General features: G+C 33.9%; 1 protein-coding gene and 1 pseudogene across 1 annotated transcript; both read right to left on the reverse strand.

Annotated features, from left to right (window-relative positions):
• Positions 1–263: 263 nt before the first annotated feature.
• LOC123883215 lies at positions 264–7,343 on the reverse strand (annotated as a pseudogene).
• Positions 7,344–10,046: 2,703 nt separating this feature from the next.
• Positions 10,047–14,020, reverse strand: LOC123883216 (putative disease resistance protein RGA1). Its single transcript, XM_045931957.1, has 3 exons — positions 13,835–14,020; positions 10,922–13,716; positions 10,047–10,439 (listed from the first exon to the last, which is right to left on the reverse strand). The coding sequence occupies exons 1-2, from the start codon at positions 13,864–13,866 to the stop codon at positions 10,926–10,928; spliced, it is 2,823 nt and encodes a 940-aa protein (XP_045787913.1). The 5' UTR covers positions 13,867–14,020; the 3' UTR covers positions 10,047–10,439; positions 10,922–10,925.
• Between the last annotated feature and the right edge of the window lie 917 nt (positions 14,021–14,937).

Consider the following 14,937-nt stretch of genomic DNA (forward strand, 5'->3'; position numbering starts at 1 on the left):
CATAGCCCAGAATCTAACCACTGTTGGATGGTTCAAAATTCAGAACTAAAACTTATGAAATATTACTATTTTAACTGTAAAACACTAATGAATTGTTCCATGCTTGCAACCAAGGAAAAGAGTGCTTATGCATATGATACAAAATATGATGTTATATTTAAATCAGGGATATAATAACTGCTATATAAAAGGTTAGAATGAAGTGTTTTATAGCAGCACCATCTCATCAGAGGTTTTTATGAACTTATGCAGGCCAATTTTATGAAACTCGATAAAGAAATGGTTTGTGTCATTGATCACTTGAAGTTGTGCAATAGTTCCAACTAAAATAGTAGTAGCAATTGTATCAATACACTGAAATTCTACAACCATAATTAAGTGCTATCCTATGAAATCCAACAAGTTCTCATTGGATAAAAACAAAACAAGCAAAATATTGTCAACGCATGATTAGATAAATTCAAGCCTACAACATTAACGAGTCTAAACATATCACATATTCAAACAGAAAACACAAGTAAGCAGTGGAAATAGACTTAGTCAAAAGGGAAGGCAGAGCTGAGGAACTCGTCGTCCTCAAGGTCAATCTGCAGATTCTTGGATTCCATTAGAAAATCAACTTCTTCACTCTTGAATTTCATAACAAAACCCAATGTGATTAGTTCAGCCAGTGCAGGAACGTGATCATGATTCTCACGCAAAATGCCCTCAGATATTGCTTCAGAAAAATTGGTAGCATATTGCAACGAATCACCAGGAACTCCATCCGTCTTCTGGATGATAAACTTACAACTTTGGCTTTCCCAACGAACCCTTTTGTTTGCTTTCTTGGTAATGATGTCCCCTGATGATAGTGATAAACTATAGCTTACATTGATCGGCTCCATTGTTTCATGGAAACTCAAGTTGATAAGACTTTGAACAGTTTCATGTCTCTTTTGGTTCCATTTTCAGGCTAGAACATGCAAGGAAACCAAGAATAATCTTAACCAACCCCTTTAAGTTGAAAAAGTTATTTGGATCAACATACTTCAGTTTACCATCATCATTCACTAAGGATGATTCATCTTTGCATAGTGATTCAGAGATATTTCTAGCACCAATTTTTCTGTAAATGTCGGATAGTTTAGACTTGGACAATGGTGTAATGTTATACTGAGGATACCATACAAAAACTTTTTCCTTCTCAAAAAGCTTCTTCATATGAAGGTTATCAGGAATGAAAGCATCTTCCTTATCTACCAGAAATATTTCATTATTTCCTGATGTTGTAGGAAGTTTCATCAAACTCTCGGCAAGTTTTTTCTCTTCATTTGTCCTCAAATGTTTCGAGACAGACATCCAGAACCTGCAGCACTCATCATATGACAATTGCTCCATTGAACTACCCCAATCATTCCAAAGGTCAACATAATCTTCTAGGGAGGGCTTATTCTTGATTTCCATTGCAAAGTAGAAAAAAAGAAGAAGACTACTGTTATCATAGATATCTTCTAGAACATAAAATTTTGAGCTAAAAAGTTTTGCAGGGTCATGTACGATGCATTCTTTAGAATCAACCCACTTACCCCCTTTAACTCCATCCAGAATCCAAATCTTTATTGCAGCTTTCTCCTCAGGTTTCCAGTTGTGTTCACATAAGTACTTGTATATTTTCACAATGGTCTCATGATCAGAGAGAGACTCGAGGTGACTGGCAAGCAAGGAGCATCCGTTTTCAACATCACTAATGACCCCAATTGCATTGAGTTCTTTCTGGAAAGATGCAATTTTAGGTCCATAAAAATTCTCATCAACAAAAGGCCCAGCAGTTGGATTCAAGAAAGAACTCCACTTAGAATCAAACAACAAACACTTCTCTGGAGGCCTATAACCAGCATGTGTCTTCAACCAATTTTTGGACAATCTTTTTCTGAAATCATCTTCAATCGTAAGCTTGTTATCTTTCATTAGAAGTCGGATGCATTCCAGCAAAGAAAACACACTTTCAGGACTAATGGTGGAGGGATTTGAAGGAAACTTCAGACATTCAAGCACAAACCTCACTCCATCTTTCAATTCAGTAACAACACCAAAACTCTTCAGCTCTTCCTTGTATTCATGTATTCCCAAACCACAACATTTGTCATTGTAATTGATGAAAGGGAGACAAGTTATAGAAGATATTGATTTCCACTCCGGACCATATAAAATGCATTTTCTAGGGCACCTAAAACCATCAACAATAGTATGCAACCACTTCACTTTACGTATGATGGTTGAGAAATCAGAAGGAAACCTATAGTCAGTTCCCTCCAGCAGCCTGCAACAAGAGAGAAATGAGATAACATGTTGTTGGGAAATTGAAATTTCCAATGCCTTATGTTCGAAGAGACTAGCAAATTCTTTGATGCAATCGTTAAAATCAACCCGCACCCCTGTTTGCTTCAATTCATCTTTGTAACCGAAAATCTTCTCCCCGTAAAATTTATGATCAATAACAGGAAGACCATTGAATACCTCGAAAATGCAGCCCCACACTGGGTCAGACAAGAAACATTCTCCTGGTGTTTTGAAACCAATGTTTGTCTTCAAGCAGCTTGTTCCCTTTAGTAAATTTAAAAGTTCAATAGGGGCATTCGAGTGTCTGATGCATTCCATTATCAAAAGAACAGCTTCAGCTGTCAAAGAGGCCAAATTTGAGGGTGGTTTTAAATTCTCAATGACAACTTGGTAATTTTCGCTTAAGTCAACTATCACTCCCAGCAACTTGAGCTCCTCTTTGTAATTATATATTTCCTCTCCAAAATAAGCATGATCAATGAAAGGGACATCACTAATTTGTGATGATGCAACTCGCCATCCAGAATCATTCAATACTGATCCCACAGGAGATCGAAGACCACAAGATGTCTTAAGCCAACTTCCCTTTCTAATGCTGTCTACAAATTTGTCCAAAGGAATAAGACTTTTCTTGATATATTGGATGAAATTAAGCATCAAAAGAACATGACTCCTGCTTAAAGAGAAAGAAGCTGCACGAGACATTAGTTCTATTCCAATGAATTCACATGCTTCCTCACAATTGAACATCACTCCAATGGTTTTCAACTCTTCTTTGTATTCATTTATTTTATCCCCATAGAAGCTCTCATCAACCAGAGGAATGTCAACAAGAACTGAACTACTTTGCAAGAGTTTTCCCAATGATGAGCCAATTAAGAATGACTTTGAAGGAGGCATGTATCCATTACCAGTAACTTTAAGCCATCTGCCTCCTTTTATGCACTCCAAGAATCTCTCTGGTAGGTCAACTCCCGTTTTCTTCAGATCCCGAATCCAATCCAAAAGTAAAAAGGCACTGTCTTTGGTAAGTGGTGTATCCGCAGCTGAAAATCCAGCATTTGGAGGAGATATAAAAGGTATGTCGGAAGCTCCAACATGAGTTTTGAGAAACTCAATAAGCTTCCCAGAATCCGTATGTTGGCCTGCATAAGAAGAATCATTTAGGTACGCCTTTCCTAGTTCAACATAATTTTCATTTCTCCATGGATTAGAACCAATCAAGTCTGCCCACTTGCTCACATCTGCAGGCAGAAGAACCCCTTTTCTGCTTTTAGTGATACGTCCAAACTTGTCCACAAGTGGCATAGACCTACAGAGAGCATAAACCGTCTGACTTGATAAATAACCCTTTGACAAAGAGTGGTATAAAAAATGAGCATATGCAATGGCAAGCTTGCAGTTATTATGAATAGAACTGCAGAGGACATGTGCAAAACTGTACAGGTCCAGAGTACGGATCTTAACATGATTTGCTAGCCATTCCAACAAATTATACTTATAGGGCGATTGGGTGATGGCTTGTTGTGTGCTTTCTGGCATAAAAAATTGGTTTGTCGCACATGCAAATACATTGTTCCAATTGATCAGCCAAGAACAAGGACAATTCTTACTCGAGTCTACTACTACTACTCGCTTGGCACCATCACCGTGTTCTGTGCATTCTTGAAGACTGGAAAAAGACAGAATCCCATCAGAAGCCACATACTTAAACAATGGAATATCACGAAAATGCTTTGAAGATGGAAGTCTAGCAACAAACAGTAAAAGCTCAAGATAAATATCTTCTGATACACCGTCCACAAGATTAGAACTCTGGATGCACTTTGCATACCAATCAATATTCACCAGTTTCACCCCTAAAAATTTGAGTATGTGATCATACTCTCTTTTATCAAATGAAGAACTCAATATTTTCATCCCATCATGAGAAGATAGGTCAAGCAAGTACACTCCTTCCTGCTGGGCCTTCATCAAAATACTCCAAAATGTAGGTAGTAGCCTGCTAACTTCACGAGGCTTGTAGAAATGCTTCTGGTTTGTGAATGTCTCAATAGGTACAATTTTTTCTTCATCCAGTTTTGCTTTGATTTTCTGCCTCACATGATTGAAGTTCTCATAAGAAGAACTATGAATTGGAAGGAACTTAAAAATATAAGGTAAATTAGAAACTGGAGCTTCGTTTGAACCAGTGATAAGTGTTTTGAATGCATCTATAAATGCTGACGGAACATATTCAAGTATCCCTTGATTCCACTTATCATCAAAGAGAATCGTCTCCCTTGACGAGGCAAGAACAAAATCTGCTTGAATTATGAAGGGAAAATTAGTTACCATCTCTGTAGGAAGAAATGCATAAACCCCAGGTAAGCTCTTATCCTTGTGAAGCCTCTCCTGAAATGGGAAGGCCAGGGACACAACACACTCTTCCACGCCCATTCTCCTTTCTACCATATTTTTCAACTTGACAGGAAACTTTTGCTTCCACATGTAGTAACTACATTCTTTTTGCTCTTTACTATTTTTCCCCGCAGATAGATGGATTGTGTAAGACTCAGCATTCATGTTTTTCCTTGTCACAAAGTTAATCTCGCTTGAAATAGAGACAGCAGTTACAGTGTTCTTTCTGGTGTCCTTGTTCTCTTCTCTGACAGAAAGGTGTCTGATTTTTGAAAGGAACAATAAAACTTCCGGGTGAATGTTTGAGAGCTGCTGTTTAACAGGTGTGACCTTATCCGGCTTCAGAGGTAACACAATTGTTGTAGTTGGAAGGGAACCTTTACCAGCACCATATATCTTCTTTATGTCCACAAGGGTTGGCTTCTCAACCCATTCAGGAACTACATACCCAATTCTGCAATGTGGACAAGGCCTCTCATTGAACCTTATATGATATCCATTGCTAAAAATATAAGGCTGAGCAGTAACAAGAAACACACTCTTGAAACCAATTCCTGTAATTAAAAACATAGGAGAGATTATGTCAGAGATTTGCATTATCTTCAATTTGGCTGCTATAATGGATATCCATAGTCAAGCATAAATTTATAAATTTTGTACAAGGAGTAACATTTAAATATGAGAATGGAAATACCAATATCAATGAAAATACCAATACCAGTGAAAACATTCAACTATCGATATCCAATATAGTAGCTAAAAGTACACGACACTTTAAGAAACATTTAAATATGAAAATGTGATGTACCTTTCTCTCCTATGTAACCACTGCTCCTATTGTTTTTCTTTGTTGATCGCCCAACACTGCAGATGGACTCTATGTTTTTTGGAGAGAAACCCTTTTCATTATTGAAAATAAGTAACGTTGCTGGAGCACCAGTGCCAGTAATGTCATCATAAGTTATGACAAACTCCAATGTTGGACTCTCTCCTTCAATATAATGGTTGTCTTCAGCATTCTGTCGAACATGACAAGAAATTTATGGTCATGAATATAACCAACTATAATTTAACAACATGATTGCATCGTTCTAGATAGAGATAATGATAGTTATATAAATAAAATAAAGAGAACTACTGCTCTACATGCTATGTGTGTAGGTACTATCATCTCAATCATGCATTGTATGCAAACAAAATAATAATAAAAAAATAAACATTTACTTTCAGTTCTACTATTAGCTACCACTTGAAATTTATAGCAAAGGGCTTCTCCTGTTGCAAAATTAACTACCATAAGTCCATCTCATAATCCTAATCATGTTTATATTCTCCGTTTTTACAGAGTGACTTGAATGAAGGGTTTTATATACAATTGCAAAATTATCTTCTACATGAACATCTAAGAGATATATTGAATCTTCATCAGATCATTCCTTATTCATCAAAAGATTGACTTTATCGTTCCCTGTTATTTTGATCTATGTTGATGATGCAATCGTTGAAGGCAATAATCCTTAAATCCTTTCAACACTAACTTCAAAATCAAGAATTGGCATTCACCTTTGAAAATACACCTCAGACATCCTCTCAGAAATTGGACTTTTTGACAAAGATCCATTCAATCATATTCCAACCTCAAGTTATGAACCTCTTTTCAAAGCTATTGTCCACTTCGGACTTTGTGTAAGCCCTCACAATGTTGTCCTTAGTTAAAAGCTGCCTCCATAGGTTGAAGAGTGTGAGTGTTTATAAACTAAACTTAGTCTCAATCCTCAGGCAATGTGAGACTTTTTGGTGCACTGGAACTGTAATCAGTAGCCCCCGGTCGAATCAAAGGGGCTAAAGGGTCTATCTCCCTCACGTGTATGGCTTAGGCCCTCGATTCCAACCTAAAATCCAAAACACCATTTTTCTAAGATATTGTCTGCATCGAATCTTGCACAATCCCTTTCGATTTTGTCCTTAGTTAAAAGGCGTCTCAGTGGGTTGAGAAATGTGAGTGTTTATAAACTACTCTCAGTCTCGATTCTAAAAAAATGTGAGACTTTTTGGTGTACCGAAACAAATCATACTCAATAATACCTAATCCCTCTATAATATAATTATATAATTTTTTTAGAAACTAAAAAGTGAATAAAATGTCTAAAAACAAAGAATGAAAATGTTATAGAAAATAATAGAAAATAAAAACATTTAAACAAAAAAAACAATTTTTTTTGTTTTTATGATTGTACTAACAAAGGAAATAGGTTAAACAGAAAAAGATGAAAATGGTAAATGTACTTGAATGAGTTCCATGAGAAAATGAACATCTTTTGCATAAAGTTCAGCAGAAAGATTTTTGACAGCATGATGAAGATCTTCAGTCAAAGGATTAGGTTTCCCGCCAATAGAAAACTTTGTTGTTCTTATCTCTTCAATGTGTTCTTTCGGAGTAGCCATTGATGATCTTGTTCTGTAACGAAGTAACAGTAAAGAAACAACACACACATTAGAAAGTGAAAAAATGTGAAAAGTGTGAAGAAGAGAAGAAGAAACGAGTGTTGTGTTGGTTACCTGAAACGAGACAGAGCAGAGAGAGAAAACTCCTTCTTCCAGAAGTAAGGTTAAAAAAGTTGTCCTTTGGATACATACTCACTTTATTTAATTATTTTTATTTTTTAGATACACATTTTTTATGTCAGTCACTATTAAATAAAAGACTTAAATGATTAATTTGTTCCCGTAAGTTTGCCGGTTTTTGGTTTTCGCTCCTTTATCGTTTTTTGTTTTAAAATAAGGACCAAACTTATGTACAGTTCTATATACACAGTTTTTACTGTGCTAGATACATGGGGGAAGTTATTTATATTTAAAAACATTTTTCTTTTTCTTTTTTTAATTAAAAAATACAAATAACTACTTTTTTGTGAGAGGAACAGGAAAAACAGCATCTAAAGAAATGCATATAAGTTTTGTCCTTAAAATAATCCTTGAATATGCAAATTCTTTTAGTTTTAGTCCATAATGTTAAATATTTTTAAAAAAATGATGATGTGGCAAATAGAGGTTGAGGTGGCAATGTGTGATGTGACAAACAAGGATGATGTGTCAATAATGATGCTAAGACATCTACTTAGAGGGCCCAAATCTAAAAATAAAATCGTAGAGAGGGACCAAATAAAAAAAATGAAATTAACCCCTAAAACATATTTTTATCTTTTTTTTTCTAAACCTAAAAGTTAACTGATATTTCTCTAAATCCAGAAATATGACGACGTTTAAAAATATTCGGTCCCTATAATTTTAATAAAATGTATATGTATGTATAGTCCTCGGTAAAACCAAATTTGTTGAATTATCTACAAATAAAAAAATAGGGACTAAAAAATAAAAAGGATTAAATTAGAAGATCCTTATTTTGTAGGACTAAAAAACAATAAACATTTTTTTTTTTCTTCTTCTTCTAGAGTTGGTAAAAATGGTTGAACTTTGTTCAACACAGATCAATTGCCTTCTTTTTAAGTAGCAATACCAATTGCATGATTTGAATTCAAGCACAAAATTTCTCAGGTTATAAATAAAGTTAGTGGTCTCCATGAATTTAACTCAATTGATAAGAGACATCGTATTTTATATATAAGGGCCGGAAAGTTCGGACATCTCACTTATTCACATTTCTAATTACTAGAATACCTAAAAAAAATACAGTGAAAATTATCGATTAGATAATAGGTTGACTTTACGTGAAGTGTGTTTCTCCAATCACAATATTTTATTTTATAATTAAAAAATTTGATTACTATTTTTACTTGAGTGGGACATGGGCCAAAACAAGGGGAAAAACTAGACTAGAGTTTCAAATGGACAAAAAATAGACTATGAGTAATGAGTAATAAATTAAGAAAAATGAGGCTAATTAATCATGACATTAGATCAATTTTTAGTTGGGCATAACCTCAATTAAAATATATTTAGCTGCGCACACATATAAAAGTAAAAAAAAAAAAATGTTACTATAATAATTTAGTTATATCATCTAAATTATTTTATTTTTCGAATTTTTGAAGTCACCTATATCTAACACATTTTATTTAGTGTTGTACCGTCCATCTAACTTTGGTTAGATAAACAAATCAGACCAAAAAAACGCTAGTAACAATGAGCTTGTTATCGAGGTTAAAATTTAAAAAATACCTTTTCAAGGAAAAATAACAAAGATAAAACTCATGTCCATCCACCATGATCAATTTCCAAATCCACTGTCCTTTAAAAAAATTGCATTCAAAATAAGAAATTATTATAACATAACATGGATTCCAACTATTCACCAATTACAACACAATACAAGAAGATCATTCATGGATAAGTTGTAGAACAGATCAATCAGCCTCAATTTTTTTATAAAAGTGAAAGAATTAAGACATCTCAACTACGTTGACAAGTCACTTAGGCTATGTTTGGATTTATGGAAAGTGGTGGAATGGAATGAAATGTGGCGGAATGAAGTTAGATTCCGTTGTTTGGTTTTGTAAAAGATTAATGGAATAGAATGGAGTGTGATGGAACTTTTTCCATCCAATACCACTCATTTATCCAATTTTTCATTCCACCCAATTTGGGGTGTATCCAATGGAATGGAACACATTAATTATATAATTACTATTTTATCCCTAATTTTTTATTTCATGAAACTGTTCTCATGCCTTTCTTCACCGTTAGCATTCTTTCCTCGTTTTCTATTGATTCTTCTTCTTCTTCTTCTTCTTCTTCTTCTTCTTCTTTGCTTCTCTCTTGTGATCTTCTGCAACTCTTCATCGGTGTGCTTCTCTTCTCTTTGCAACTCTCTACTAATTCAATCATGTTTTTCTCTTGGATTTAGTCACTTGAAAATTGAAACACAAAAATCATAGTAAAAAGAAGAAAAACCAGTTTAAATGTAGCAATTTAATTACTAACCCATAATTTATTCAATTCCAATAAAGTTCATATTCCATGTTGGTTTGTATGTTTGCAATACCTTATGCCTCTGGTTTCTATGTTTGCAATGCCTTATGCCTCTGTTAATAATTTTTTCGACCTCTTTAATATATTGGTTTGGGTGTATTGGATTCAACATATTAATGTTTTTTAAACAAAGGGTAAATTTGAGAAAAAAGTTATATTTTATTCCGTTCCGTCCACTTTCCAAACAATGGAATGAGAAATTAGTTCTACTCCATCATAAAATATCCAAACAATGGAATGAAATATTTATTCCATTCCATTCCGCTCCATTCCACTCCACTCTATTCCGCTCCGCTCCATTCCATTATATTTCATCAATCCAAACATAGCCTTAATAAGCACTCAAATGAAATATATTAATTAAAAATAAAATAAGAAGAATACAAGTGAACCTTAGAGGGACTAGACCAAAACCCAAGGTGCGGGAAAACTCTCTGCCTCGTTAAAAACCTTACCAAGTAAAACTCAGTGGGATAAAACCTTGGTGAAGGGAAAAAGAGTGCAGAGATAAGACATGATTTCAAACATAAACAATCAAATCAACAAAACACATACAAAAATAAACCTAACCTATTACGATTAAAATCATTCCAATAGAGCTAAACAAGTTCTTCTACAAAATAAAACTAGTAGTACACATAAGTTTCCATCAAATAGCCTTCTTCAAGCATCTCCTCCATGCATCCATTTCTTTTATTGAGCAAGCTAGCTAGCTTGTACACATAACTCTTCTACGTCCACAAAATAACTTAAAATCAGTGTCTGATACTTCATACATAAATTGGAATATATAATTTTCTAGAGTATAAGAAAAAAAATTGGTATGCAAATTAGTTGCACTAAAGGTAAGAGAAGAAAAAGTGGAAAGAAGATATTAACTGAATTGATTAATGATCTGTCTTTTATACATTAAAAAAAAAAATTAAATGATTAATTAAATCATACAAGAATATGCATGAGAGATCCGTCCCATTTTCTATGGCCAAAAGAAAAGTTTTCTGTTCCTTCCATTTTCACACATGTTAAAATAACAATTTCAAAATTTACTTTAAACTTGAAACTACAAACGAGAAAGTTTAAATAAGTGAAGAAAATAAATTACAAGTATAAGTGGAAAAACAAAAATATTAAAAGCATTTCAAGGTTTAAATTGTGAAAACTAAAGAATAGAGACTAAAAACTAAAGAATAGTAGTTGTATATATGGGTACCTTTCTAATTCCAATCATTTTTTATGATTATGTTTGGGATGTGTGCAATTGTAGGCCGAGTTGCACTTGTTTCTTTCTGATATTCTTCAATTAAGAGTGGACAACTAATGATTTCCAAGGTATGTAAGTTAGTAAGATGTGTCATTCCTTCAGGTAGTAATGTCAATTTATAGCAATGATTTATCTTGATATGCTGAAGTGATGAGATTTTGCATATCCAATCTGGCAATGCCTTTATGTGGGAAAATTCAATATTTCGCAATGAAGGAAGATAGTTGAAGTCTTCCTTAAACAACCAGATTTCAATTGCTTGAAATTGTTGATCGGTAAAACACACAAATTCAAGATTCTCGAGAGAAGTAAGATTTTGCCACCAATATTGTGAGACGTTTTTCAAATCCACATTAATTTGCAAGGAAAGAGGAGTGCAACTGAGCGACCATTGTGACAATGCTATATTTGGCGTTTCTTCCCATGTGTCCACTTGCAATGATAATTTCTTAATTTTTGGACAAGTAGGCATGTGAGTCAACATTGGGCACTCAAAAATCCTCAGAAAAGATAGACAAGGAAATTGAGGCAAGAAAAGATGATGTGTAGTGTTAATATCATTGAAATCATCTCCCTTCCTCTTCCATCCCACCAGTTTGCTACAATACCAGATCTTTAGTTTATTCAAAGATGGGAAGAATGGCTCATGGATAGGCAATTCGTAATATATGTACTCCAAATCATCAAGTCTACATAAGTGAAGCGACTTCAGGAAAGGAAGACCTTCCAAAGGTGGGAGATATTTGAAACCTTGACAAAAACCAAGATATATTTCAATAATATTTGTGAGAGGAGAAAGCCATTTGGAAAAATTTACATCCTTATGTTGTGGTATGCACAATTTTCCAAATCCAACTGGTGTCTTGTCTGTGAAGGTCCATTTCCAAATATAAAGGTACCTCAAGTTGATTAATTTTGAGACAACTTTTGTAGAAAGTACAATTTTTGGATGCAACCACACTTGTATGGTTTGTAAACAAACAAGATTTTTTAGTGTACAAGCAGTCAAAGGGAATTTAAGAAATCTTAAATGATTCAATTTTTCAATTGAAACATATAGCTCAAGATAATGATTATTGCAAAACTTCAAGACACGCAAGTATTTGAACCTTGAAATAAGTGATTGTTTCTCTCTATCCAATAAATCACCATCATTAGAAGAAAGCACAATCAAAGTTCGCAGCCTACTAGCATCCAAAGATTCCAGCAAATAAAATGCGTCAAATTCAACCCATACATGGACAGGTCTTCCTCGAAATCCTTTTGTGTTATTATCCAAGTAACAACAATCATCACCAGCTACTTGTTTTGCAAGATCATGCATTAAATCGTGCATTTTAAAACCAATTAAATCACCATCTTCATTCCATTTTGGTTCTTGGAAGAATGATTTCATCAAAAAAATATTAATGAATTGATTACCAACATCTTCAATGCATTTCCCTTCCACTGGACAATCAAGATAACCATGTGCCATCCACATTTGAACCAACTCATCCTTCTCAAATTCCCAATCCTTAGGAAACAAAGAGCAATAAGCAAAACATTGTCTTTGTTGAGGCAATAAGTTATTGTAACTCAATTTTAGAACTGGCAATATGCTATCTTTATCCTCACACAATTTCCAAAAATCACCTCGTAAGACATCATTCCATACCTTTTCTTCACTTTTACCCTTTAATATACTTCCCAATGATCTTATTGCTAATGGAACTCCTTTGCACTTTTCTGCTATCTCCTTACCAACTGATTCAATTTTTTGATCCACTTGAATGGTATCATCCCCAAATGCAATCTTCTTTAATAAACTCCAAGATTTTTCTGGAATCAAACCACTCAAAACATATGGATCCTTTACACCCATTCTATGTGCCACTATTGTACTTCGAGTTGTCACTACAACCTTACTACCCCGAGCACCGCACATCAAGTTAGTCCTCAATTTATCCCACTTTTCAGAACTCTCATTCCAAATGTCATCTAGGACTAACAAGTATCTCTTACCATTTAAATTGTCACGAAGCATACTTTGCAAGTTGTCCAATGTTAATGTATCATCAATTTTTTCCTTAGGTAATAATGACTTCAACATGTTCTTCAAAATAGTTTTGACATCAAAGTTATCAGAGACACATACCCACATACTCTTTTCAAACAAATTTTGCACTTTTTCGTCACTATACACCAACTGAGCAAGAGTTGTCTTTCCCATACCACCAATCCCAACAACAGCAACGAAAGAGACATTTGGATCTCCATGTGACTGTCTCAACAAGCTTATAATATTCTCTTTGTCATCATCTCTTCCAATTATTTCTGATTCTGGCACATAAGAACCAGTTTCCCTCCATTCACTGTTAGTTTTCTCAACCGCACTAACATTTAGGTTTAGATTCAATCCAAACATATATTTCTCCACATCATCAAATTTTTTTTGTATTTTTTCAATCTCATGAGCCATGTCTAATTTTTTTAGAGAGTAAGGATGAAGTACCTTTTTTAGTTTGTTTCGATCCCTTTTGTTTATCATATCTTGAATAGCAAATTCATCTAGCAAGTTATCTGCAGGAATAAGCACATCTTTGAGCCTTGTTACTAAGTTTTGTTCAGCATGACTTTGCTCTTGTTTCCCGTCAAGATCAAGCAGCACAGCTTTACAAGTTTCAACATGCTCCTTAAGCCTTTCCAACTCATCCTTAAGACCATTAATCCGTGCAAATTCATGTAAGGCAGCAGATCCCAAGCTATATATATTGTAAAGAAAATTTTCAGCAAAGCATATTATTATTATAATAAACAATTATGTATGATAATTTTAACTGAAAAAAGATAAAATAGATAAAAGGTTGAAAATGAAGTCACCTTTGAATGAGGCTTGAAGCAAATTCAGCCATCCTTCAACAAGAGAACACAAGGCAAGCAAGCAGATCGGAAGATTGAAAAATTTGCAGAGTTTGAGAGTGGTAGAAGTAAAGTATAAAAGTATCCTTACATAATATAAGGACCGAGGGGAGGGACAAAAATATAATGAAATTCTACTTTTTCACTTTATCCTACACGTTGCAACACAATTGTCCTATCTTTTGGGAGTCCCGGGGACTCGGGAGAAACAATGAGTCAATGCTCCAAGACCACACAAGAGAGGGAGACGCCACATCCCAATCCAAAACCTTAAAGTGTTAGGTTAATGGGTCACCTATCTTATAAATCCAACATTCTTCTCACACATAGTCGATGTGAGACTTAAACACTCACACTTGAAACCCAACACTATCTACACGTTTCAAAAATTTCTATTAGAATTCGAAAAACATATACTCAACCATAAAAGGTAGCTTGAGAGTTGAGGTTTGCACTACACTTTATAAAGGCTATTTATGTCATATCTCTAGTCAATGTGAGACTTCTAACACACCCCCTCACGTTCAGAACCGAACAAATCAACAACAACAGGTAGTCCAAATATGTGAAGTCTCCACAACAAATGCATCTAGGATAAACTCTGATAACTCAATGAATATTATCGATAATTATGTCAATGACCTAATTACATTATTTACATAATAAAATAGTATGACTACTTTGGTATTTATAACCAAATGAATATATTTAAATATAAATCCCTTAATCATAGGGCCTAAAACAACAAACTTAACCAAGTAAATATATTTAAATATAAATCCCTTAATCATAAGGCTCAGAAAAACAAACCTAATTATTCAGATATTTTCTCAACGAATAATAACATAATATTTTATCCATATCTTAAAAGATATTTTCTATTCTAACAAGTTGAATATCGAATTTTGGTTTAAATATCATATCATCATTTAATATTGGTTTATTTAAGTGAATCACTTTAAATGATTTTGTATAGAAATATGAATTATTATTTTTTACAAAGAAATATGAATTATTTGAGAGTTGCATAATTTTGTATTATTGACTTAAAATATATATGAGGA

This window comes from Trifolium pratense, linkage group LG5, assembly GCF_020283565.1.
Source record: "Trifolium pratense cultivar HEN17-A07 linkage group LG5, ARS_RC_1.1, whole genome shotgun sequence".
Lineage (NCBI taxonomy): Eukaryota > Viridiplantae > Streptophyta > Magnoliopsida > Fabales > Fabaceae > Trifolium > Trifolium pratense.